Source organism: Halichondria panicea, chromosome 1 (genome assembly GCF_963675165.1).
Source record: "Halichondria panicea chromosome 1, odHalPani1.1, whole genome shotgun sequence".
Taxonomy (NCBI): domain Eukaryota; kingdom Metazoa; phylum Porifera; class Demospongiae; order Suberitida; family Halichondriidae; genus Halichondria; species Halichondria panicea.
The window spans coordinates 17,819,957-17,845,778 of NC_087377.1; the positions used below are offsets into that span (position 1 = coordinate 17,819,957).

The 25,822-nt window shown below is 42.5% G+C and overlaps 3 protein-coding genes across 4 annotated transcripts; all 3 read left to right on the forward strand.

The window, feature by feature from the left end:
• The first annotated feature begins 39 nt into the window (after positions 1-39).
• On the forward strand, positions 40-8,690 carry LOC135343434 (uncharacterized). Its single transcript, XM_064540429.1, has 17 exons — positions 40-88; positions 154-254; positions 1,097-1,297; positions 1,512-1,742; positions 1,884-2,045; positions 2,319-2,522; positions 2,935-3,090; positions 3,195-3,431; positions 3,717-3,974; positions 4,170-4,442; positions 4,738-5,010; positions 5,324-5,593; positions 5,800-6,051; positions 6,265-6,534; positions 6,818-7,090; positions 7,245-7,907; positions 8,284-8,690. The coding sequence occupies exons 2-17, from the start codon at positions 176-178 to the stop codon at positions 8,592-8,594; spliced, it is 4,113 nt and encodes a 1,370-aa protein (XP_064396499.1). The 5' UTR covers positions 40-88; positions 154-175; the 3' UTR covers positions 8,595-8,690.
• A 380-nt stretch (positions 8,691-9,070) lies between these two features.
• On the forward strand, positions 9,071-18,486 carry LOC135330761 (uncharacterized). Of its 2 annotated transcripts, none has more exons than XM_064525709.1 (11): positions 9,071-9,149; positions 13,622-13,709; positions 14,092-14,280; positions 14,629-14,847; positions 15,400-15,552; positions 15,750-15,953; positions 16,347-16,496; positions 16,768-16,989; positions 17,383-17,883; positions 17,991-18,027; positions 18,297-18,486. In XM_064525709.1, the coding sequence occupies exons 2-11, from the start codon at positions 13,631-13,633 to the stop codon at positions 18,397-18,399; spliced, it is 1,857 nt and encodes a 618-aa protein (XP_064381779.1). In that variant the 5' UTR covers positions 9,071-9,149; positions 13,622-13,630; the 3' UTR covers positions 18,400-18,486. The 2 variants fall into 2 exon arrangements, with proteins under 2 accessions (XP_064381779.1, XP_064381778.1); XM_064525708.1 differs by lacking the exon at positions 9,071-9,149 and adding an exon at positions 12,762-12,893.
• A 216-nt stretch (positions 18,487-18,702) lies between these two features.
• On the forward strand, positions 18,703-22,123 carry LOC135343531 (uncharacterized). Its single transcript, XM_064540495.1, has 10 exons — positions 18,703-18,857; positions 18,936-19,151; positions 19,211-19,429; positions 19,484-19,672; positions 19,728-19,931; positions 19,988-20,140; positions 20,229-20,474; positions 20,961-21,461; positions 21,636-21,663; positions 21,887-22,123. The coding sequence occupies exons 1-10, from the start codon at positions 18,788-18,790 to the stop codon at positions 21,951-21,953; spliced, it is 1,893 nt and encodes a 630-aa protein (XP_064396565.1). The 5' UTR covers positions 18,703-18,787; the 3' UTR covers positions 21,954-22,123.
• The last annotated feature ends 3,699 nt before the right edge of the window (positions 22,124-25,822 follow it).

Sequence of the window (25,822 nt, forward strand, 5' to 3'; positions counted from 1 at the left end):
CTGTACCAGTAGCCATGACATTCCACTGTATCCAAGGTGAGAAGCCATGTATGTATAAGCAAGAGAGGTAAAGAAAGTTCACTCAGAAGTCAGTGCACATCGATATCCAAGTTAATATCTCAGTGTATAATCACAGCTCACTCTAAATTATAGGTAGTGGAACCTAGGCTACAAGATGAAAGCCAGCAATGGTTTGAAGTTATCTTCGTGTGTCTTTGTACTGCTGGTCGGATTGTTAGTCAAGCACACTACAAGTGAGTTTCATACTGTTGTGGATCGATAGCAATTTTAGTAACATTAAATCACTGTAAAATAATCTATGTACACTGGAACGCCTCTATAACGGATACTTTTGGGAAAGAATATGTTTTGAGAGGTGGTCATGGACTAAGGTTATCAGGGACTGCTTAATATACAGAGGACCATGTGGCCTTTGTTGAGGGGTTGTTTTGGACCTGGCCTTTATAATTATCCGCACAGTTGGCCCTCAGGGGTGGCCGTTACGATAAGAGAGGTTTCACTGTATCCCACATCTATTCGATATTCAGCAGTATTAGGTTCATGTGGAGACATGCATGCTCAACGTTATTGCAGAGGCAAATTGCTAAATCGAGGCACACGTGTCGTATCTCCTCTGTGTATGGTTAGTGACAGTGACACCACCATCGCTGCATGGTTGCTCCCTTATAGAGCACATGCATACAATCCTCTCATGCAGCGGTGACATCACTATATAGTATAGTATGTGCCTCTCGGGTTCTATAATCATGGCTACTCTTATCTACTCTTGCTCTTGGTGATTTGTCTGGCTTCACAGCAATGCAAAGCACAATAGACACCATCGCTGCATGATATCGTTGCTCCCTGATATAAGAACCCATACATGTACACGCAACCTGCTCATGCATGCAGTGACTAGCGGAGACGTAGACAACTGGTACTACAGCTAATGTTCACTTAGAAACACATTCCATATGTTATAGTCCATAGCTGTTTGCGTGCACTTCATAGCTATTCAGGAATGTTGGTTGAAATTGGTACCATGCATGCGATTGTATCTAATATTAATCATCCATTCTTTTCCCCATTTCTGCAGGTCAAGTAGTACTTGGTTTCTCTGAAGAGGATTATGCTGTTGTCGAGGGAAGGAACGCCATGGTAACCGTCACCAAGAACAACCAGAATCAGTTTCCCATATCGCTGAGTATTGTCCCGTTGACATACAGTCAGTACCAGGGTATAGTGCCGACTGAGATACAGGGCATCATCGACACTGTGACACCCACCCCGGCTCAATGTGCGTGATTTAGTTGAATACGGTACACTTCCCCACCACACACACACACCGCCCCCTCCATAAACACACCCCGCCCCCTCCACACACACACCACCCCTGATCCCTCCCTATACCCACACACAACCGCCCCCTCCCCATCCACACACACACACACACCACCTCCTTCCCACACACAACTACCACTCCCTCCCCACCTACACACACACCCTCACAGTTGTTCAGGGGGGCAGGACAGATTTCAGTGATCTGTCTATTCCCATCACCTTTCCTCCCAGTCTGAGTAGTGATTCTGTCACCGTTGCTGTGGGAGCAAGTGATGACTTCATCAATGAAGCTAGTGAAGGCTTCATCATTATGCTCCGTGTTGACCAGATTGACCCTGCTGATGGCACGCCCACTTTTGTTCGAGAGGGTGTGGCCTTGATGAGGATCACTGATGATGATGGTAATTAAACTAATTAAGCAATGAAGCATATAATCTAAGAATTTACAATTACAATTACCCTGTACATGCATGCAACATGACTCCCTTTCACACACCCACCCACACCACCATCCACACACACACACACCCACCCACACATAGCTGTCAGTATTTCGTTCAGTGCGCCATCTTATGATGTGAGTGAGGGTGCTGGTCTCCTTAGCAACCTGGTGTTTATCGTGAAAGATTTGGAGTCTGAGCAAAACTTAACCGTCATTATCAGTAGACAGATCACTTCAGCAGGAGCGTCATTCGCCACGCCAGGTAAACATGGAGTCTAAAAAATTAAGTCAAAGATGTTTTAGGTTTAGAGATATTTTTTTGCTGTGTACAGAGGTCCGGAGTTTGCAGAATCTTGGCATTATTAAAAAGCGTTCCTTATGATTATGGAACGTGTGTATACACTGTGGTCCATAAAAGGAACGCACAGTGTGTGCTCAAACTATTCACGTGTTGCGAAGATTCTGCAAACTCCGCTCATATAATTTAAATTATAATTATAGAATATCGAAATACGCCCACTCATTCTCCACACAGATGTTGACTTTGTCGACATTGTCACGATGAGCTTCACTTTCCTCCCCGCGGACACCATGCTACCCATTGCCATAGAGATATTGGAGGACACGGAGCCAGAAGCAGACGAAATGTTTACGTTGATAATATCAATTCCCCCAGGTCAACCCCGGGTCACCCCTGGCACACCTCCCCAGGCTGCCGTGGTGATTGCAGATGATGATGGTGAGTGATAGTAGCCATGACAACACTCAATTTATCGTGTGCGAACGTACGACTTTTGCATGTGCTAACTATTCCTTAGCAACGTGTAATATTATATTATAGTAATTACATCATTAATGTAAGAGCTGTTTTCACTGTTCTCGAACTATTGATAACGAGGGGGCGGGGGTTGTACGTAGTTGAACATCTTTTAACTGCCATACTTTAGTTTAGTTGCATTGATCCGATGTCAAGAATTTACTGAAAGCTTAGAAAAATACGTACCTTTCAAATGTAAATCCGAAATTTCAGCAGAGCTACAAATTTGTCATTTGTCCCCCTTATACTCATGTCCTATGAACTATTCAGAACCCAAAGTATTTATTTTTAATTGTACAGTACTTAGCCCCTCCCATTACCACACCCCCTGCAGGTACGACGCTCGAGGTGGGTTTTCTACAAACCACGTACACGGTCATGGAGGGGGAGGACGCTGTCATAACGTTCGGCCTTCTCACAGACCCTACCCTTTTAACGGCAGATGACTTTGCGGTCATTGATATTGAAGTAGTCGCGGATACTGCCACTTGTGAGTCTGCATGCACTTACGATATTTGTGTTGTTGATCGGGGAATTTGCCATTTCTCACACACACACACACACACACACACACACACACACACACTCGCACAGCCTCTGTGGACTACGACAGCTCGGCCGTGGCTGACGGGTTCTACTTTATTGCCGTGGGCGGGGCCACCAGCTCGTTCACTATACCCACCACCCTCGATACTGATGTCGAAGGCAGTGAAAGTTTTGTAGTTAGACTAGCTTTCAGTCAGGAGGTGGGCAATGTAGCCGGAGATTTTGTGGTCAGGGAATCAAACCGTCAAGCTACTGTGATCATTCAAGAGCCCGGAGGAAATGAACGTACGTAAGAGCGTACGTGTTGCCTTGGTAACTTTGTCATTGGTCAACAAATTTTCTTTCAGGCAAAATTTAAGTCCCTCGAAAATTGGGAGCTATACGGTGTATGAGTTTACAACATTTTTGCTACATACGTACGTTGGATATTGCCAGCATTTTGTCATAGTTACAATGATATCTTTTTGCTTATAATTATATATCAACATTTTGGATAGCATTGCCGTCAGAATTATTAATACTACATAGCGTTTCCATGGTTACACAACAATGATCTCCCTCTGATTACAGCCACTGTGCTGGAGCTAACACCGAGTCCATCCCTGGCCGGTATTGAGGGTGACATCATCACGTTCACATGCGGCCCACCGGAGAACGATCCAATCACTCTATTAGTCAATGGGCTCGCAGATACAACGGTAGCATTCGATGACGCCACGGGTAACCGCACGTACAGTTTAGGGCCGCTGGATCGCAACATGGAGGGGAACACGTATCAGTGTACAAGTGGGACACGTATGAGCGAGATCACCACCCTCTCCGTCTACTGTAAGTGGGTGTGGCTAACAGTTGTGATAGTTATGTAAGCACAAAAAACAGCTGAAGTAGAATATGTATTTTTTCTATTAACATCTGTACGTATAAATGTACATACACTGTATATATAATTATACTGCTGTCGTTGTGTCAATAGCCTTATCTCCGCCCCCACACACACACTCACACCCGCCCACACACACACAGACCCTCCCGTCTTCACTGTGGGTGCATTCTTCGAGGGTAACGAAGGGGATGCTCTGCGTATCAACCTCTCGCTAGACGGGAACCCTCTTCCTCTGGATAGCTTCTCCTGGACATACGATGGACAGCCTTTGTCTGCGGAAACAGGACGACTTGTATTTGGGGCGGAGTTTATAGAGTTCACGCCCCTTCAACGTACAGACAGGGGGCGGTACATGATAACCGGTAGCAACCTTGCCGGCAATGGAAGTGCCTTCTTTGATCTAGAGGTCTACTGTGAGTTACTTCGTTTAATTTACAGTATTAATATTTTAATAATGAATATGCATGGAGTGCCCCCTTTGAGAACACTCCCCCCCACCACCGAGTTATTAGGCCGTCAGAATGGAATCCCTGGACTTGGTATTGACTCTCAATCACTTTACCAAAACTGCACAACAATGCTTAATAATTTTAGCTAGGCACTGGAGTGAACCTTATTCATCTTGTTGTATCTATATGTATGGACTAGAAGCTTCATACGTATTGCCATACTATTGTTCATACTTACCCCCCCCCCCCTCTCCTGCAGATGTTCCCTCTTACATCGCTGACCCCGTGTACACTGTCATCGAGGGTCAGCCCGGACAAATACAGCTATCACTGGACGCACGCCCTCTTCCCGGGCCCAGCGAGTTCTCTTGGTCACGTGACGGTGTCCCCATCTCCTCGTCAGGTCAGGTGACACTCACGTCCGACTCTATAGACTGGAGCAGCGTGAACAGGAGTGATGGGGGAGCGTACATGGTGGTGGCTACTAACAGAGCAGGATCTGGAACCGCTTCGTTTCAAGTGGTCGTTATCTGTAAGTAATCTTGTACGTAGCGACGAATAATTATATGAATAGTGAACACTGCTGTCCTGCGTACATTATATCCTAATTAGTACAGGGGGTGGAGTATAGAACAAATATACTTCCGTACAACACAAAGCGAATCAATTGTATCAGCTGTTTGAATACGTATTGGTATACTGTTACTAGGGTTGCCATTTGCATAGCTACATCACCAGTAGCTATAATAATTATAGCTATAATAATTATTATGTTGATTTCTGGAAAGTGACCAACCAGCCTATCACTATATTATTGTTGCTATTAGTAACCCGCCCTCCCACAGATCCTCCCGTGTACACTGTTGACAGTCGTATTGCCGTGGTTGAGGGGGACCTTGTTCGTATCAACCTGACCCTAGATGCCAACCCAGATCCCACGTCTTTCACATGGACCCGTGACGGTGTCCCCTTCACCCCGCCCCCGGGGGGGTCTGTGGGGGTCAACTTCATTGACTTTGGGGGGCCTATTAATCGGACTGCTGGGGGTAGCTACACCGTGCAGAGTACCAACGATGCAGGCACTGGAAACGCTACTTTTCAACTTGAAATTTTATGTGAGAATAAATACAATAATTATATATCTGCTATCAAAAATCTCATGTGATTGGGGAGTGGCTATCTTTGAAACGTGTTTACATGTACTTTTATGCATTTTTATTGCAATCACCCATGTCAACTACTTTTTATTAGGAAACTTTATATTGAGAATTGTATTAGCTGTTTGAATATACTGTTACTACTAGTAACCCGTCCTCCACAGATCCTGCCGATAGTCGTATTGTCGTGGTTGAGGGTAGCCCTATTCTTATCAATCTGGACGCTAACCCAAATCCCACGTCCTTCTTCTGGACCCGTAACGGTGTCCCCTTCACTCCGCCCCCTGGGGGGTCAGTGGGGCCCAACTTCATTGACTTTGGGGGGCCTATTAGTCGGAGTGCGGAGGGTACCTACACTGTGCAGAGTACCAGCGATGCAGGCACTGTCAACTCTACTTTTCAACTTGAAGTTATACGTAAGATCAAAAATCCATCAGTTGTGAATATTTCGGAGATTGGGGAATGGTTATCTTTGAAACGTGTTTCCTTATAATGTTCTCTTTATTGCCGAGTCACCCATGCATGCTAACTATACTTTCTATTAGTCCTTGCTTGGTAGCAAACTTGACAATTGTATCAGCTGTTTGAATATATATATACTGTTACTATAGTAACCCGTCCTCCCACAGATCCTCCCGTGTACACTGTTGATAGTCGTATTGCCGTGGTTGAGGGGGACCTTGTTCGTATCAACCTGACCCTGGACGCTAACCCAGATCCCACATCTTTCACTTGGACCCGTGACGGTGTCCCCTTCACCCCACCCCCTGGGGGGTCTGTGGGGGTCAACTTCATTGACTTTGGGGGGCCTATTAATCGGACTGCTGGGGGTACCTACACCGTGCAGAGTACCAACGATGCAGGCACTGGAAACGCTACTTTTCAACTTGACATCTACTGTGAGAATAAATACAATAATCAACGCTACGTACGTCCCTTTTGAGAGTACTAGAGGCGCTCTGTAACTAGAGTTATGATGGACGATTTTAAATTTTGATTTTGACACATCATCTGAATGGCATCTCTCTAAGCTTTCATAAAATCATAAAATTAACGTTTTTGGACCAACAGAAAACTAAAGTTATGGCCATTTAATGCTCTATGTAACGCTTAGATAAAAGAGTTGTGTATGTAAAATTCCCACATATTAAGCTGAACTTTGTTTCCATGACAATCTTGTAGATCCGCCTGTGATAACGGTCAACAATACGTTCACTGTATTGGAAGGGGAAGTGTTTGACCTCACGCTATTAGTGGACTCCCTACCAGTACTCACCGACGACAACGTCACCTGGTTCTTCAACAACCAAGTCATACCCGGAATGATGGGCATTTCATTTGGGGCAGATTTTATCCGGATTGACATGGTAACTCGGCTGGACGGTGGGACCTATCGGGTGGAGGGTACCAACGTTGCAGGGACGGGAGAGGCATCCTTCAGTCTCCAAGTGGTTGGTAAGTAACTTATAGAGCACCTCCCTCTCCGAATGTCATTAATTTAGCTCTTACTTGGATAGGTCCATTAATTGGGTGGTGGTTTGTCATAATAATATCAAAAATCCATCAGTTAATTAAAAACTTGTTTTCATACGTGCTATTATTATTGCAGTACCCATACCGACTACTGTGATCCCTACGGCAACATCCACTCCCACACTGATGTCAACTTCAGTTCCAGTTCTATCAACAACTTCCATGCCAAATCCCACTACCTCAGTTCCGCGCCCCACGGTCACACCTACGCCAGAGCCACCTGTCACGACCGTCACCGAGCCGCCACAAACCACCGGAGGTATGGGCGGAGACCCTCACTTCAATATACTCCTGCCCAACCACCAGCAGCTTTGTTTCTCCATACAAGGTGAACACGGCTACTCGTTCAACCTGATCAGCAACAAACTCATTCATATGAACGCTCGTTTCATTCCGGATCCAAAACGAGAAGAGGTGACTTGGATTGGATCTCTGGGCATCGTCGTAACGTCTAGTACGAAAATGAACGCAACCAGAATTCGTTTTGAAGCCGAAGACAAGATGATATACATTGGGGAGAAGCTATCTCTGCATGTTAAGAAGATTGATCGACTTACATTCACCAATGGGAAGTTGACGATTTCCGAGGCTCTTCGCGATAAGAAAGAGAAGCGTTTCCGTGTGCACGTTGAGTTGGTTGATATCGGGTTGTCATTCTGTGTGGATTTTGTGAAGGGGCACTTGGACATGACCTGGAATAAAGTGGGGAAGCAGCCGGCTAACTCGCACGGCATTATTGGTGAGTGGGTGGGTCCTGTTAACCTCTTTCACAAGGCCTCAGAAAGTGCGGCCTGGAATCGAGGCTAGGGTCCTGTGTATACGTAGCTATCTTTGATGTCCTATAAGGATTATCCAATTTCTAATCTAAAGGTTATAGCTCTTGAACCTATCAAATAATATGTTTAAATTAGTGGTACGTTATTTTTGGGACTGTTTTCATGAAAATATTAGCTATTATAGCCTTGGTGCATGGTTGTATTGGGCTTGGCAATCACTTTTAATGTATGATTGTATGTACTGTATTCATTACTTCATAGCAATTCATAAAAGCTAACTACAAAATGTTCCTATATATGATCTAGAGCTAACACTGCCCCGCCCCCTTATCCCCGCAGGTCAATTTTTCAGGCCTCACATCGAGATCGACGAGGCACGACGATTGTTGCTCCTCCCAACGCTGGAGCCGGTGGCGGTGATGAGGAAGCCTGTCTGGCACTTTATGGAGAGAGAGTCTCCGGATGAGAAGTTGTGTTGGGTGGCTATGAACCAAGGTTACCAGGGCAAGGGACTCCTCCAGGGGCACTACCTCGACTACCTAGTAGATGACGTTCTTACCCCTGATTTCAAGTTCAAGCTGCGCAAGCACAAGATGAGAAACTGTTGTAGATTTAGAGACTTGCAGAGAACACACGTTTTTAACTCATAGTGTATGTAGAGCTTTATAGAATTTGTATATACCTATGTTTATATTGTACATGTAGAAAGATCAATAATTATAGGTTTTGTATTAATTTTATGCAAACTGTGTTATCTTGTGCCATGCACGGTTGTGCGCATGTGCGAGAGCCAGCCACACCCACATGCTGGTGAGTTATACATAGACGGGCGTCGCCGCCCTCCTCCAAACCAATCTACAGTTTTGACGCCTCTCAGTCAATCCAGCGTGTGCAAAATTCACACGTGGTAAAGTTAAGTGGATGTGATCAAAATACTGCAATCTGATTGGAGCCGGTGGAATTCCACCGGCAGAACAATTCCACCGGCAGAACAAAACAGTAGATAAGCTTGGGTCCCGTTCTCGAGGGCAGTGACACCCGTCTAAGCTATATTATAAGCACCATGGTGGTACCAACAGATCTTCTTTCCTTGACAAAGCAACCAGAGCAGAGCAAAGCTATTCAGTATTAAAAACTGGAGAGACTCTGAAAGTTCATCCTAGCTATATACAAGTGGAACAACAACTCACCAACATCCTCACAACGTGAACAAGGCCTCATCTTCAGTGCGGCGTGGGATCGAGGCTAAAAGATTCCCTTCCTCCTACGTTTTTGACTTGTTGCAGTTCACCCATGTAGCGTGTGGGTTTAGCCTCGATCCCAGGCCGAGTTTTCGCTTTTATAACGGTTAGGCGAACAACTGGGCCTGGTACTAGTTGTCTGCGCATGCGTCAAATTTTCATTGTATATTTGTGGTCGGCAAAAATATTTAATAAATCAATAATGGAAATTTGTACACAGAAAATGCACAGAGTGAATACACAAAAGATGCACATAGGGAGCTGCTTCACAAAGGCCTGGGGAGTTGCCAGTTGTGCTGCAGCACAATTACAGTGACCCAGGGCAACTTCAGGATGATTGAATGCCTTCAAATTACGTTTCAAAAAGATTTAGCAGGCTGCTGGACTTCTCTGATTCTAGGCCCCAACTCGTAACTCATTGCTTGAGAAAACGTAGATTCTCTTGATGTCTCTGAGCTACACAAGCAACGCTCAAATGAGCAGGTCATACTCCAGTCCTGTGTCTGTGAGTATAGGACAATATTAAAAGAAACCAAAGACGGTTAAACCCTTACCTCAAACTGTCCAGTCTCGTCCGTTAGTATAGCCAAGAGGAGCACTGTTGGGATAGCTGGATATTAGCCATTGCTCCTGTACAGAGAAGTAGACATTTTAAATACGTGTAGATCTATACATATTAAATTTCTCGGTTATAGTGTCATTGTCGACGAGCTGATGATGGCAGCACCAAGTTCTCTAGCTCACACTCTTCACTTGATCCATCATATTAATGATGAAACTATAGTCTACCTACATTCTTGCCAAACATGAACAAGACTTGATAGCATAGCCAGCCATAGGGCCCACACAAAAATATCTGACCTTAACAAGCTTGACAAAGCTTTATACCTCTTCCCTTGTTGTTCAGTCTTCAGAATAAGCTTCAGAGAAGAGAGAAGCTTCAGCTAAGAGCCATTCCAATCGATTCCAATAATGATAAAACGGGAACTGACTTCTAGTACACGATAGTACACGAATATAAATGTCACGAAAGTGAACGAGAATATCCATTCGTCAGAATCTGACGAACGATTGACGCATGGGGCTGTAGGTGGGTGGCCGGGAAACTGGTCACTCACTTTCCTGTAGTCTTTCATTGTGATAGTCAACAGGTCTCCTGTAGTCTTTCATTAGATCACAGCCCTTCCTGTAGTTAGCGATGTCAGACCGATTTTCATTTTTGCTATTTCTAACTCCTATGTATTACTATCTCTTTTGAACACTCTAGGCAAACCAGAAAAACTTTACTGCACTGGGTTTTGGTCAAGCGAATGCAGAGATACAGCGTTTTGAAGAACACTAGTCAGGGAAAAATTCGTACAAAATTTACCGCATTTTAATGTACTTGGGCGGGACTTATGAAATTTGTTGTTAATACCGGAAATGATCTTAAAGTTAGCATATCTGCTGAACCGCTTGGTCCATTCTCTTTTAAAAAAGTATGAAATGGACACTCAGGACTCGGGAGTTAACATTGTAACCATTTGATATCTATTATTAAGTTTATAATGTTTCTGTAATGTATATCTTTATGATGTCCCTATAATAGTATGATGTCTCCTGCTTCAGAGAGTTCTTTTGGATTTAAAGTAACCATGCTATCTTTTCAGTATATTGTATCATGTTTCAGAACTCTCATCAATGTCCACCTTACGCTTGTATCTGTTTCTTGATGTTTATAAGCAACTTTTCTGTCAATTTCATTTGGTCTAAATAATTCGTTTTTAGTGTGATGTAGATTTAAGGCCATAGAACTATAAATCTATGATACAACTCTGTTGACAGCTTCTAATTAATACAGTAGATTACTCTTGTCTTTTTTGTGTGCAAATTGAATCAGTTCTTGCAATTTAATAGTTTTGGTAGATTACATTGTTGTCCCTGGAATTCTCTCCAATCTTTCTTGTTTCTTTTCAACAGAGGCTTTCAGATTGCTTCAATAATTACTTTCAGTAACTTCTAGGAACTTCTAAGAAATAAATACAGCTATTGGTACACTTGGCTTGATTTTACTGCATTTCTATTCTCAGCTCCACCCATCTATCCATGCAATATGTGATTCCGCAAAAAATAAAAGCTTATTGTAGCAACTTTTTGCATAATCTGGAGAGAGTTAGAGATGAAAGACATGCTCACTTGTGTTTTTGTTCATTTTCATGTTTGGTTGCCAAAATGATGATCACCTTTGAGAAAAAATCACACACAAAACAAGCATCAAATGCTAAAATCATAAAAAACTGTTATAAAAATCAAATTCTACGCTATTTTTTACCCTTGGGAACAGCTGTTGTTTGCTAGACTCTTCCAGGGCTTGCGGAAAGCCCTTCTTGTTCACTCACTTTCTGGTCCCGTTTTTTACCATTGAATTACTGTACGAAAATACGCCCACGCACTACTTCCGGTCTGACATCTCTACTGTAGTCTTTCATTAGATCACAGCCCTCCTGTAGTCTTTCATTGTGACAGTCAACAGCAGCCCTTCCTGTAGTCTTTCATTAGATCACAGCCCTCCTGTAGTCTTTCACTGTGATAGACAACAGCCCCGGCTACAGTGGTAGTTTTTTTTTTTTATAAAGAAGTTTATGCCAATAATATAGGGCAAAGGTACACAGAAACTATATAGGGTTGTTGCAGTTCACCCATGTAGCGTGTGGGTTATAAACCGGGGCTCCGGAGCTGTAATGGGTGGCCGGGAAACCGGCCATTACATGCCAGCTCACTTTCATGCTGCCTTTCATTAGGTAACAGCCCTCCTGTAGTCTTTCATTAGACAACAGCCCTCCTGTAGTCTTTCATTATGATTAGACAACAGCCCTCCTGCTGCCTTTAATTACCTCCTGCATGCTTGTCTACAGCCCCGGCTACAGTGGTCGTTTTTTTATTTTTTTTATTTTTATCAACATGTACATGTATTGAATATTGTGAGTGACAGAGGCTGAGATGGATAAGGCAAGGTAATGGAAGCTACATGTATAATTATTCGGAGTTCAGACTGAGATGTTGGAGTCCGCAATGGTGAGATCCACGGAAGCAGTTAGATGGCCGTTGAAGGATGACTATCTGGCGCCTCTCAGACACATGATAGAAGATCTGAGTAGTGAGAACAAGAATGATATTCTACATCTTAGACAGCCAATGGTGGTGCTGTATGGTTGCTTCCATTTGTCCGAGAGCATGCTGGCATGCAGGCGTTTGTAGAAGGCTGCAGCTGCTGGGCCAAGGCCATCTTGTGGTAGTGAAGACCATGCAGGGGGGTAAAAGAAGAGTGCTCCACTTCTCATATACGCTGGCAGTAGTTCCCTATACTGTCTTTCATTAGGCAGTAGCACATGGGTTATTTTTTTAAATTCAAGCACAAGATGAGAAATTGTTGTAGATTTAGAGACTTGCAGAGAACACACGTTTTTAACTCATAGTGTATGGAGCTTAGAATTTGTGTTTATTGTGTACATGTACATTGTAGAAAGTTTTGTATGCTAACTGTCACAGTTGTGCGCATGCGCATGAGCCAGCCACCACCCACACGCATTGGTGAGCTATATAAGCACCACTTCCCCCTGAAGCCACAAACCAGAGCAGAGCAGACCTATTATTAAAAACTGGAGAGACTCTGAAAGTTCATCCTAGCTATATACAAGTGGAACAACAACTCACCAATATCCTCACAAAGTGAGTCAAGATAACTTTAGAACTCTACTGTTTTATATTGTTAATTATGCATGCAATATATTAATTGTTTGTGGTGTTGCATTGAGCTATGATGGTGACAGTCAACAGAGTGTTGTCTTATGTTATAGATTGTTACTGCATCTTGTTGTACTGTATCATGAATGTTAGTAAATGCTCTTGTACATACCTGCATGGCATTATTTAGTATGCTGATCATTATTCATTTATAGAAACACTCAATTATTAAAAAGATATACAGACAAAGTAAGTGCACTGAATAGTAGCTATGGTCGGGAATTGATTCATGAATCGCTGAGCGGTACATAAAATAATAGTCCAATTGCTGTAGTTTCGTAAAATTGCCATTTATTATAAATACTACAATTTGGCTGCCTCTGTACTCCCGTGCATGTGTGACATGTTCATGTTGTCTTGCAATTTGTTTTATGTAGTCATTTACTACCTTTTGGTGACTGTTATCTGTTGTATCTGTTGTATCCATGTGCAGACATCGTACTATTGGAGGCTAGCCAGACAATTAATGTACTGGGCATTCTAATGTGATTACCTTCCTGTACACAGTGAGAGCAGTAGTAGCCCTGGGGTCTGTTCTGGTTAGAGTCTTACTCACCACATCCCATAAAAATGACCTATAATTGAATAAAAAGGAGCCCGTACTCGTGCAGTGGTTGGGCTTGCAAGGTTTGAGCTGTTTTGCCACACTATAGGTAAAAGCAATGGCGACTAGAAGCTGTGCCTCCTTGCAATGGTGTCTCTCTGTTCTATGGCTGTCAGTACTTCTTCACAGCAGCACAGGTGGGTCCGATCATCGCGGCATTTTAAATATGTGCCTGCATGTGTGCATGTGTGTGCATGCATGTTCGTGTGTGTGTGCATGCGTGGCTTCGACTTGGAAATGTCATTGAGTGTGTATGTTTACAAAAGTCGATAACCTAATAGGTCAACATTATATTGTTATTAACCTGTATACCCTCTGAACAGCTACACTGAAGCTTGTTGTTACCTATACCAGTTTATACCCCTTTTGCACACACTCATTGCTGCATGCTTATACCTAGTTTTACACCCCCTGCATGTATACAGCCCACTTATATATGTTGTTGCCTACTTGTTTTACACCCCCTGCATAGCCCACTCAGACTGTTGGGTATAATGATGTTTTATATCCCCTGTATAGCCACATTCAGTTTGGGGTTTGCTGAGGACGATGTCAGTGTAAAGGAAACAGACAAAATAGTGGAGATCATTGTCGCCACTCAGGAGATGGCTAGCGAGTCTGTTACCATGGAGATTGTCCCCATAGATATCGAAAGATTCCGTCAGCTGGGAAAGGAAGTACTGTTTGACCAAGAATCTGCCACTTCCGGTAAATTAAATAATTAATTACATATACATTATTATTGTGGTCATGTTACGTTGTACTGTAAGCCTACACATGCACTCCATATAATTATATATATATCGTATTACTAGAATGTTTTGCGAACTTTCCAAGCATTTATCACTTTGAAAAAAACCTAAACTACTACTAGTAAATACACACGATCCTTGCCAGAACGCAATAGTTCGATTGTAAAAGGGTCAAATTTTCTGCTGATTTGGCTCATTTGCAAAGGTTTTCACCAGCAAATTATTCTACTTATACGGCGTATCTTTGTACTAGTGTTATACCCTCCTTGTAACTTTACATTAATAATTCTACTTGTTTGTACAGATGCAGACTTCAATGCAACAATACAAAGGATCACAATTCGCCCAGGGCATCAAGGAGATGTGAAAGTTGAAGTAGAGATTTTTGACGATTCTATTTCAGAAACTGAAGAGATGTTTGCAATTCTCCTTCGAGTAGTGGAAGGAGGCGATGATGATGGTTCCAACGTTCAGTTGCTGAGGGATACGATGACTGTATTGATTAGGAGGGACAGCACTGATGGTACGTTATGGGGTGTGGTAGGGGACTAGAAGCACAGCATGGGGTGTAGTAGGGGACTAGAAGACACATGGGGTGTGGGAGACTATATAGACACGATGTGTGTAGTAGGGGACTATAGCGATGTGTGTGGCGGGGGACTAAGACATATGGGGTATGGTGGGGGACTAGAAGCACACCGTGTGTTGGCACATGGGGTGTGGTAGGGGACTAGAAGCACATTGTGTGTGGCACATGGGGTGTGGTAGGGGACTATAGATCGACACATGGTGCGTGGTGGGACAGGGGAGTAATTACATTAGCTATACTGCATAATTAGTTAATTTACAATGGCCTTATCTCTAGCCCACACTGTGTTTGGCTTCTAATGGCTGTTAGAAAATGTTATCATTCAACCACCCTGAAGCCCCCCACCGTAACAAATGTCATCCATTCAACCCAAGAAGCCCCCACTATAATCCGTACTTCTCCAAGTATTGTGTATTGTGTGTGGTTAGACAGACTGGGTGGGTGGATGTAGCACCTAGCTGTTACGGTGATTCTATCCTTTTGCAGCCGAACGTACGGTGGTGAGCTTCAATATGGCTTCTCTGAGGATGTCCGAGGGAGTGGGTGTGGTCAACAGCACCGTATTTATAGAGTTAGAGGGGGCGGCTCAACCACCGCTGATGGTCGACCTGCAAATGACAACATTTGATGGAGCAAATCGTAAGCGTGCCTCATTACCGTATAAGCCGGTAGATGTTCGAGGGATAATTTTTCGGGAATTTCAACTAAGATGCATGTTCAACATACAAGCCTGCTAAAAAAAACTGCTTTTCTCGAAAATATTATGTGCGAAATTTACCAAACATTTATGCCCTGCTATAAGATACTTTTTGTTCACTATTCATTATTACATACAGGAGATGATATCATTCTATTTTCCACTACAATCGTCATTCCACCGTCTGCCAGTCGCGTCTCGGTTCCATTTCAAATATCTGATGACCTCATCTACGAGGGTGATGAGAGGCTGCAGATTTCCCTTTCACGCCCCGCCAACTATTCGCAACTCTATCGCCTTGGTTACCCGAACACCCTATCTCTAACTATTCAAGACAACGACAGTAAGTGATGATCTAGATATTCAGTAATCCTAAAAAATAAAGTTATTAAGTGGAGTTAAGTTAGGACCAGGGGGCATCCCCTACTATACTCTTCATGATCAGTGACTACACATGTAAAATGTATATTATTATCGTTGGTGATTTAAAATGTTCATACAATTCAGGATAGTTACGTTTAACGTATTGCGGTCGAATAATTTTCGTAGTTTTAATTTTCGTATGATGCTGTACAATACGAAATGTACAAAAACAACCCGCTATATGGTAGTAGTTGTTCTGCTATAGCTCTGCTTAAGCTTACTACTATATATATATAGAACCTTTGGTCCCTTTGTCAACAACACCACCATAATTACATTTGGAATGGATTTCATTGCTATAATTTTATTGCAGTTGCTCATATTGCCATGGAGACAGCAAACAACGCTACTACTCTATTGGAAGGAGAGCGTATACAGGTTTGTGTCAGACTGTTAGAACCATCAGAACTGGCCAGCTTCATTGATCTAAAAATTGTGGAAGAAGCTCCAAGAGTGGTGTCCAGTAAGTGCAGGGCTTCTGTTGTATAGTGTATACTGCACTGATTTAATTATAAACTATTATTATGTATTATAGATCCCACTTGAGTGTATTTAGCAGGGAACTATGAGCTATGATTTGTAGTTCCCAGTAACTGCATGTATAGATTGCTTTTCAGATACCAATTATGTTATATTGCTAGCTCAAGTTAGCCAATGAACAGTGGGATCTAAAATAACCATGAATTATTTTGTAGCTGATTTAATGATTTGATTATTAATTTTGCTTCATGCAGGTGCTCCTCATGTCAGTGTGTTTGGTGATACACACTTTTACCTGTATGACTCCTACCGTCTTCACTGTCTGACGTTGTGGGCTTCTGAGGATGATGTCATCACCCCTTCATGGACTCTGACCTTTCAGCTCGTCCTTGACCCCACGGTATATGACCTGGTCGCAAACACTTCCATCGTATTATCACCCGAGGAGGTGCAGCTCGTTGTGATGGACAATGATGGTACGTGGGACCATATCAGTACAGTATGTACGTACTTTCAAAATGAAGGGGACCTATAGACTAGCATTAAAATAGAGAATTTTTGAATGGCCATAACTTTCGTTTCGTTGGTCCAATAATGTTAATTTTATCGCTTAGAGAGAGGTCTTTCAGATGACGTGTTAAATAATTTCCTGAAAATAATTATGGAATTATGGCCTGTTTTAAATTTGGGATTTGAGCATACCATCTGAGCAGGCTTCTTCGAAGGTTATAAAATCGTTCAATTTGGACTGTCAGAACTCTAGTTCTAGAAAATTAAGTATAGTTAGTATCCCTCACTCTCTCCGCCTGTTTGACCCTTAACCCTTTGACCTTTCTCGTACCCCACCCCTTGACCCTTGACCCCTGCAGGTATCCCTAATACCCCCTCCGATGTTAAGGCCCAACTGATCAACCAAGGCAAGGATATGCTCGTTATATGGACCGCCACGTCCACCCCCTTACAGCCAGTCGAGCAATACGTGGTCGAGGTTGAAGGTCAAACTACGCAAGTTATAAGGCGACAGACAAATATCCATGATGACGATGTCCGACATCGATACGTCACCACGGATACGGAGATTATCGTACAAGGCATTAAACGTGGCATGGCGTACTCGGTGATTGTATGTGCTGAAAACACTATAGGACGTACTTGTGTAGAGCCCGTAATGATAAATGGCAGTGCTTTTGTTGAGGGTCCTCGAACTGGAGGGATACTACTCGGAGGGAGTGGGCGTGGTCTGCCTGTGTGGGTGTATGTTGTGAGTGGAGTAGTGTTGGTGGTGATGGTGGCTGTACTAGCGTGTCTGTTAGGACTCTGCTTCTGTTATAGAGCTAAGAAGATCAACAGCTACTACCCAAGCGAGCAAGGTGAGTGATCTGTCTCTTTAGTATTATATCTAATTCGAATTTCTCTTTAACTTTTTTGCTTTGTTTGCTATTATTTTTAATAACTATTTGTTATTCTTATCTTGCAGAGAACAAGATGAATAAGGACACAAGTAGTAAAGAAATGTACGTCGTAACCATTATAGTCGCTACATATAGCTATACCAATTGTTTGTCTATAGCGGGTATATTTCGAGGGTATAAATGTTTGCAGTTCTCTCTGATTAAGCATGTACCGCGAACATTTATACCCACGAATGCTGCAAAAAGACTGTTATATTCCGCAAAAATTTTCCTAGGGTCATTCCACGAAAGTCCAAATATACCCACTATATGGTAATCAAATGTGTCTATATAGTTCGATATATTATCTTGTTTTTTTTGTCCCCATGCAGTTACAAAGTAACCCCGTCTAGTGATGGTGGAGACAATAGCACTGCCTCAACTGAGTGGGAACTCATTACCAGCAGCAAGGACTTTAAACTTAACATTGTCTGAACACTGGCTGAAACTTGTGATCATTTTTATGCTCTTCTCTGTGTCACTTCCATTTATACTGTACTGTAGTGTTTTGTTGTATGCATGGTCAGTGAATTTGTGCATGCACGGCAGAACAGAGTGGGGTTCTAGCCTCGATCCCAGGCCGAGTTTTCGCTTTTATAACGGTAGGCGAACAACTGTTGTTTGCCTAACCGTTATAAAAGCGAAAACTCGGCCTGGGATCGAGGCTAGTGGGGTTCCTAAAGGTCATGTTCTATTAGAACAAAATCGGCCTGGGAAAGCGCGCATGCACAGCAATGAATGTGATCTGGAAGCTATGCATAAAATTTATAAGTAAATAAATAACAACGACAAGTAGTCTCTATCACATAAACCAGCTCTTGAAATGGCTATGAGGCTTATCTGCATTGCAGTTGCGTTGCTTGGATACGCTACAGTTGCACGTCTTCAAGGAGGTAAGTAAGCAATGCGGTTTAGAGCTAGAGAGCTACCGGTATCTAGCTGACCACACTATCTCTTGTTCGCATGTGCAGGTGCCGTCGTTAATGTGCAATTCTCGGAGAGTGACTATGAACGACACGAGGAGGCAGACTCACTGGCTCTCACTGTGTCCCTAGTGGGACCGAGCATTAATGATAATAATGTAGCATTGCAAGTTAATGCATATACACGCCAGCAATTCGTTTCTCGAGGAATCACTTGCAACAATCCTCCTAATTTCTCTGTTGAAATAGCTGATGAAGGAGAAGGTCTATAGTTCTACTATAGCTACGAATGTGAAGATTATACGTTATTTATTTACTTACAGAAACGGAGCTTGTCAGCAATTTCACCACCTGCTCTGGAGTTCCATCCGCAGAGCCCGGGACGAAAATCTTATGTTCATTCGATATAGTTCAAGATGGCAGCCTTGAGAGGGACGAGTATTTAGTATTTGTGATGAGGCTAACGAACAATAATGGCTATAACGTGAACGTGGGGAGAGACTGTACTATTGGCAGAATTTCTGCCCACGAATCTCTCGCAGGTAAAGCTAAAAATTATATTGTACAAGATGTATATTTATACCATTTTTCTGTAGTTTTGACTGAAATAGGCTATCCTTTGGTAATAACGAATAGTGCTGAACTGATTGAGGTCAATGAAGGGTCATCCATCGTATTCCACATTGAGAAGAGATTCCAGACGGAACTGGACATCACTGTTAAATTTGAGATCAGCAACGACCCACCTGTTAGCAGCAATCCACTTCTGTCAGGATCATCACAAAGTAATAGTCTTATCTCTCTGTTATATAACTATACTGGTTCTTTATAATATTATAGATGATGATTTTATTATCAGTCAAGTGATAATTCCAGCTGGAACAAGTAGTGTAGATATTCCCATGGAGATTGTCGATGATGCGTTGGTTGAAAGAACTGAATATCTTAGTATAATCTTTTTATCCAGAGTTTCTGGTCTCGATATCGGCAGTGAATTGCCGATAGCTAATAATAGGTTCAACGTCGCTATTCATGATAATGATGGTAAGGCTATAGTACTGTATAGTTCAAAGAATGTATACTTCAACTCCTTATTGCAGTTTTGAGAGGTGGTCTTGATACACCAAATGACGTGGTAACTGTAACAGAAGGGAAAAAACTGGTGATATGTGCTGAAGTTATTGAACTTGATCAAATAAACGTACTGAGGCAGACTGCCCTGGAGCTGAGAGTTGTGGATGGATCAGCAATGAGTATGCGCATGCGTATATTACTGTTAGAAAATGGATACATAATACAGCTTATATAGTAACTTTAAAATTCAAATTAATTGTTCGTTAGGTGGGACACACTTCAATTATTTTATGAATGGAGGAGGCTCTTCTATTATCAACCTGGAGGAGGGACCTGGTTGCATTACCATCTACACCATGGACAATGCACTTGCAGAGGGAAACAAGATGTTGCAGGTGGACTTGATTGACAATATTCTGGCGGAACTATCGGACCCAGCTGATGCAGAGAGCTACAGGCAGTTGAACGTGATCGAACCAACTACAGTCACTGTTGTTATTAGAGATGACGAAGGTATTGGATTATGATAACTAATCAATGAAACAGTGAAATTGTATATGCAGATGATATAATTATGATGATGGTAGCTATAGCCTAATATTTAATTATAAAATAGCACGATATTACGATATGGAAGGTAAAGTAGTCATCATGCACATTGCATATTTTGGGGGATGGTTTTCAGGAAGGTATTCAGGAAGGTATTCATGATCATTATCAACAGCAACTATGTAAACACTTCCTCCTTGCATACATTCCAGGCATTGTTATTCATACATGTAGGCGGCTAACAATTCCCCTGTCTATTATTTCGATCACATGTATATAATTATATGTTAATGCTTATTGTATTCATTACATCATTGTTTGGTCTCCTCTACGCTGCACATTCCCCTCCCCTCTCGCTCTGCTATAATTTATTGCTTCATACTGTTTTTTGGCTGCTATAATTATGGGGGTCTATGCATATTTTACTCTCATCCACACACACACATGCAGGTCCACCTAATCAGCCTAACATCATGATAATAGGAAGCGTACCGAGCATAGGTAGTCAACTGCGTATCACCTGGGAGACAGGAGACGAGGACGGTACTCATCCATTTGTCTGTCACTTCGGTATCATAACTGAGCGTTCCAATGATTTGGAGAAAGAGATTTCTTTCGACTTTAACTTGTGCAATATGGACCCTCCGTCTACAAGCAAGCAGTTTAACTTCCAAAACTTTGACCCAATCAAGACATATACAGTGGTTGTATGCTCCAAGAATTTGCTTGGACACAATTGCAGTGATCCTGTTGTAGTCTACGAGCCCGTGCTTTCGCCAGGGCCGGGGTCAGTACTGTACAAAGAGCCTACACTGTCCCCAGGCATTATTGCTGTCATTGTGATTGTAGTACTGATAGTTGTATCCTGTTGCCTAGTGCTCGTTCTATTATTGGTATTCTGCCTGTGTTGTAAGGAGACGTTGTATAAAAACTATCGTCCTGAGAAAAGAGGTAAGTATGCCTCAGTGCATACAATACAATGTTGTGTCTACAAATCTTTTGTTTACTTGTACACATTCAATACTATTGTAGCTCCAGTGTTCCATGAATAACATTATGAATGAAATCGTATGAAACTGTATGTACAGTCATGAGTTACTTGTGAATTGTGTTCTTTTTGTACAGAACAAAAGTTTGGAGCTCTAGCTCACGGGTAAGATATAAACTTAGCTCTACTTAAGACTCTGTGCACACACGTCACACACACACACACACACACACACACACACACACACACACACACACACCTCACACTCCACATACACACACACACACACACCTCACACTCCACACACACACACACACACCTCACACTCCACACACACACACACACCACACACACACACACCTCACACTCCACACACACACACACACAGCCATGATGCACGCTATCTGTCAGAAGAATCAGTTGAAGATAAAGCAGAGCCACATGTGTACTCATGAGCACAGCCACTGAACACCACCTATTTGATAAGATGAGCATTCTATAAAGCTTTACACGTATAACCAACTCAAACACATTATTTTTAAAACATCCTTTTTACTTCTTTGATAGCAACAGATAACATTTTTTACCCTCTTCTACTTTTATAATTGTTTTTCTTCATTGTGAATTGTTTTTATTGCTCCCAAACGTGTTAGCATTGGGATATGGGTAGAGCTGAAACTAAAGTATTGCGCATGCGCATACGAGCCCCACCCCCTTCTAGACATGTGCAGAGTCAAGCCTAAAAGATAACAACAATGGCAGCTAAACGCCCTCATCCGGACGCACTGAAAAGAAGAGACAGCACTATAAAAGTAAGCCTTTAGCCAACTTTATATATAGAGCAAGACTTAACGCGTTGCCTTACGTATGCAGCGCTTTCACGGTGATGAGGAGGACGCGTTTGTGGATGGAGTACACTTGTCAGAGGACAGCCTCGCGATGATTACTGATCTATTCAAGGTAAGGCGCACTATAGCACGTGTGTGTGTGTGTGTGTGTGTGTGTGTACATGTGACCTATTCATCCTCTCCCCTCAAGTTGATCGATCGAAACAGCGATGGAAAACTCGACATTTTGGACTTTTCCCTCGACGGAACTTACGCAACCACCCACTTCCAAAAATGGCAGGAACTGCGACATCAGTTTGACCTGAACGGTGACGGCCAAGTCACGGTTGATGAGGTAAACCACACCCATTTTCTTGCCCCCCCCCCCTATTAATGTATCTCCGTATTATAGTTCCGCGGAGCATTTAAGAAAATGGTGTTGGCGTTGGGCTGTCAGATTCAACCAGGGAGCTTCAAAGACCTCACTATTGACAAGTGTCTAAGAGAGGTGAGTGAATTATTTCTCATGCATGTCACTAAAGTCTATTTGTGTTGAGTTCGACCCGGAAGTTATGTGGTCGATTATGGCTTCATTTATGTGGTGGACAAGTATGCCTGGGACTTCTACATGGAAAATGCTAACTTTTAGCTGGTTTGGAGCTTACCAGCTCTACAGCATAATTATAGATAGAAGCGCTTTTTAACAAGGAATCCAACGGTAATATGACAAAGTTATGACAACTTTATGAAGGTCAAACTCAACTCTCCCGTTCTCTCCCAGGGTTCTATCTAGGATTAATTGTTTTGGGGGAGAATACGAATTGATTAAGGGTTGTTCCGGGATCTTTCCCCACGGAAAACCATTAGCAGAACTAGAGGGGAAGCTCCCCCCCAGCCCCATTGGATAGAACCTGGCCTGCTTTCCTGTATGCAAATTGTATGAAACTGTATGTACAGTCATGAGTCACTTGTGAATTGTGTTCTTTTTTGTACAGAACGAAAGTTTGGAGCTCACTGGTAAGATATAAATTTTGCTCTACTAAATACACAATCCAAGACTCTGTACACACACGCGCGCGCGCGCACACACACACACACACACACACACACACACACACACACACACACACACACTTTTAAATTTTACTTTTTTATACCAATGAGAGAACATTTTTAACCCGAGGCGCGTGGGCGGCCACGGGTTATAGTAGTCTGTCTGTTTGTCTGTTTGTTACCCGAGGCGCGCGTGGGCGGCCACGGGTATAGTAGTCCGTTGGTCTGTTTGTTAAACGAGCATGCTGACTATAAAAAGGCGTGCCCAGGACAGCTCCGACCGGATGCAACGGGAAAATGGCGAAAATGAAAAAATGAATTTGCTTGAGTCTTGCAAAAAGACGCCCTTGACTGTATAATGCACATTCTTTACATTCTTACAGTCTCCTTTTGATACGCCTTCTTCCGCGCTCTCACGAGATAGTAGACATGACATAAACTAAAAACAAAAAATGGCTGTCAAAGTTTATTTTCAAGAAGTGTTCTCAACCTCAGAAGAAGCCTACTGGGGTTCCACAGGAGCTTTGGTTCGAGACTGAAGATACCAAGCAGATCTTTGTTGATAGAATTGACAGTGCTAAGCGTTTAATTTTCTTGCTGCCAGAGGTTCATTGGCCATGGAAAAACATGAAGATTTGGCAAACTGATGTTGTTGTTGAAGAAGGTAAGTAGTCTAGTCTATAGTATAAAATTAAGTAGTATATAGTATACAGTAATGTGACTTTATCAACCTGCGAGTGCTTTTTAACATTAACATTTCATTTTACATGGATAAAGTAACAAAGTGAAGTGCTGAAAGTCTGGGACAGGGAACACCTAGTGGGTTCGGGTATCGTCCAAGTACCTCCTGAAGAACTGAAATTGATGTACTAGTATTGTAAGTTTAAAATATCGCACAAACAACAGCTAGGTGTTGTGGCTGTGGTGAAGGGTGACTAGTGACAAAATGGACGTGTGTTTTTTCCGTTCAATTACTAGTGGGTCATCATGCTCATAGCCACCATGACATTTGTATAATAACCTTCATACATAGAGTCATTATTAATAACGTTCATCTTTTCTCAGGTCGCTTTGAAGGACTACCCTCGCTTGTTGACAGTCATCCTGGCATCAACCTATGTATATAGAAAATGTAAGTCTTACTACTGTATCAAGCAATAATTATATCGTTACCTCTCTGGCCTCTTTTCTGGAGGAAGACTCACTGCTATAGGGGTTGGTAGTTCTATTATTCATTCCCACGTTATTCCTCCAAAGCATAACATAGACCACATCCCATGTACTCGCAACTTTCATCAGGCCTACAAATGTTTATACTACTGACTCGGCTGACCTGTATTTCCAAAACTTACCTATTATTCTCACTAATGTGCCCATGATACCAGCATAATTCTTCCCCAAAAATTATGCTCAAAATTATGCCAGCACTACCAACCCTAGCCTCCTTCACCGGCCTTTGAAAGAAGGCCTGCTATCGACTGCTTGCGCATGCGCCAAATTATTGGATTTTTTCCCCGTAAATATTCCTATAATACTTGATACATCAGAGAAAATATCCTAAAAGTCATACACAGAGCTATATAGCTAGCTAGCTAGAGACAGAGCTGTGTAAGTTTGTTGTACTGCTATTTTCTTCTGATAGAATCAGTAGTAGACTTTCACCAAAGTTAGTGTTAAATGGGCGTGGCCTGTCCATATTGGCTCTTATCAGCCGTCACTCCTTTCAGACGATCGTCATCCACACTGTTGCAGGCTGTGAGTCTTTTGTTAACATAGCAGGCTAAGGGTAGCTATCAGAGAATGCTATCCGATGGGCTAGAAACCTTCAATCGAACTTACTATCTACTTCCTTCAATCCACTTCCTTTCGTTGTGATGTCATAGTTTTACTGAGCATAAACGATGTTATCCAAAGCCCCCAGATACCGGGGGGATATTAGCGCATGCGCAAGCAGTCGATACCAGGCCCACTTCCCTAGTGGGAAGTACGGCCTGGGATCGAGGCTATACCAACCCCTACCCGGGAGAGCTCTCACTTGTTTGCACCCCACTCTACAACTCTAAATGATAGCAAAGATTTGTTTGATATACTGACATTAATTAATGCTGATATAAATTCTTTTCAGAATCAATTTCGTCAACTTTCTACAATGCACAATGGCGTAGTCTCAAGTCTCAATGCCGTCTATTTATATGCAAGAAAGCAAGGAAAACTCTTTGGAAGAGTTCACTGGAGTAATGCTCACTGTAGCTAACCTGGAGCTGAATAGACATAGCCTTTTACTGTACCTACAGACCTACCTGAGCATTATTTATTTGTCAGCCATAATCATAAATTTTTATTTTTGTCTTTTTGATTCTGTTAAAAAAGAAAACCCACCAGGAATGTATTCCCTTCCCTTCTGTGTATTTTTTTTAGTGTTCACGGTGTGTATGAATGGGTTC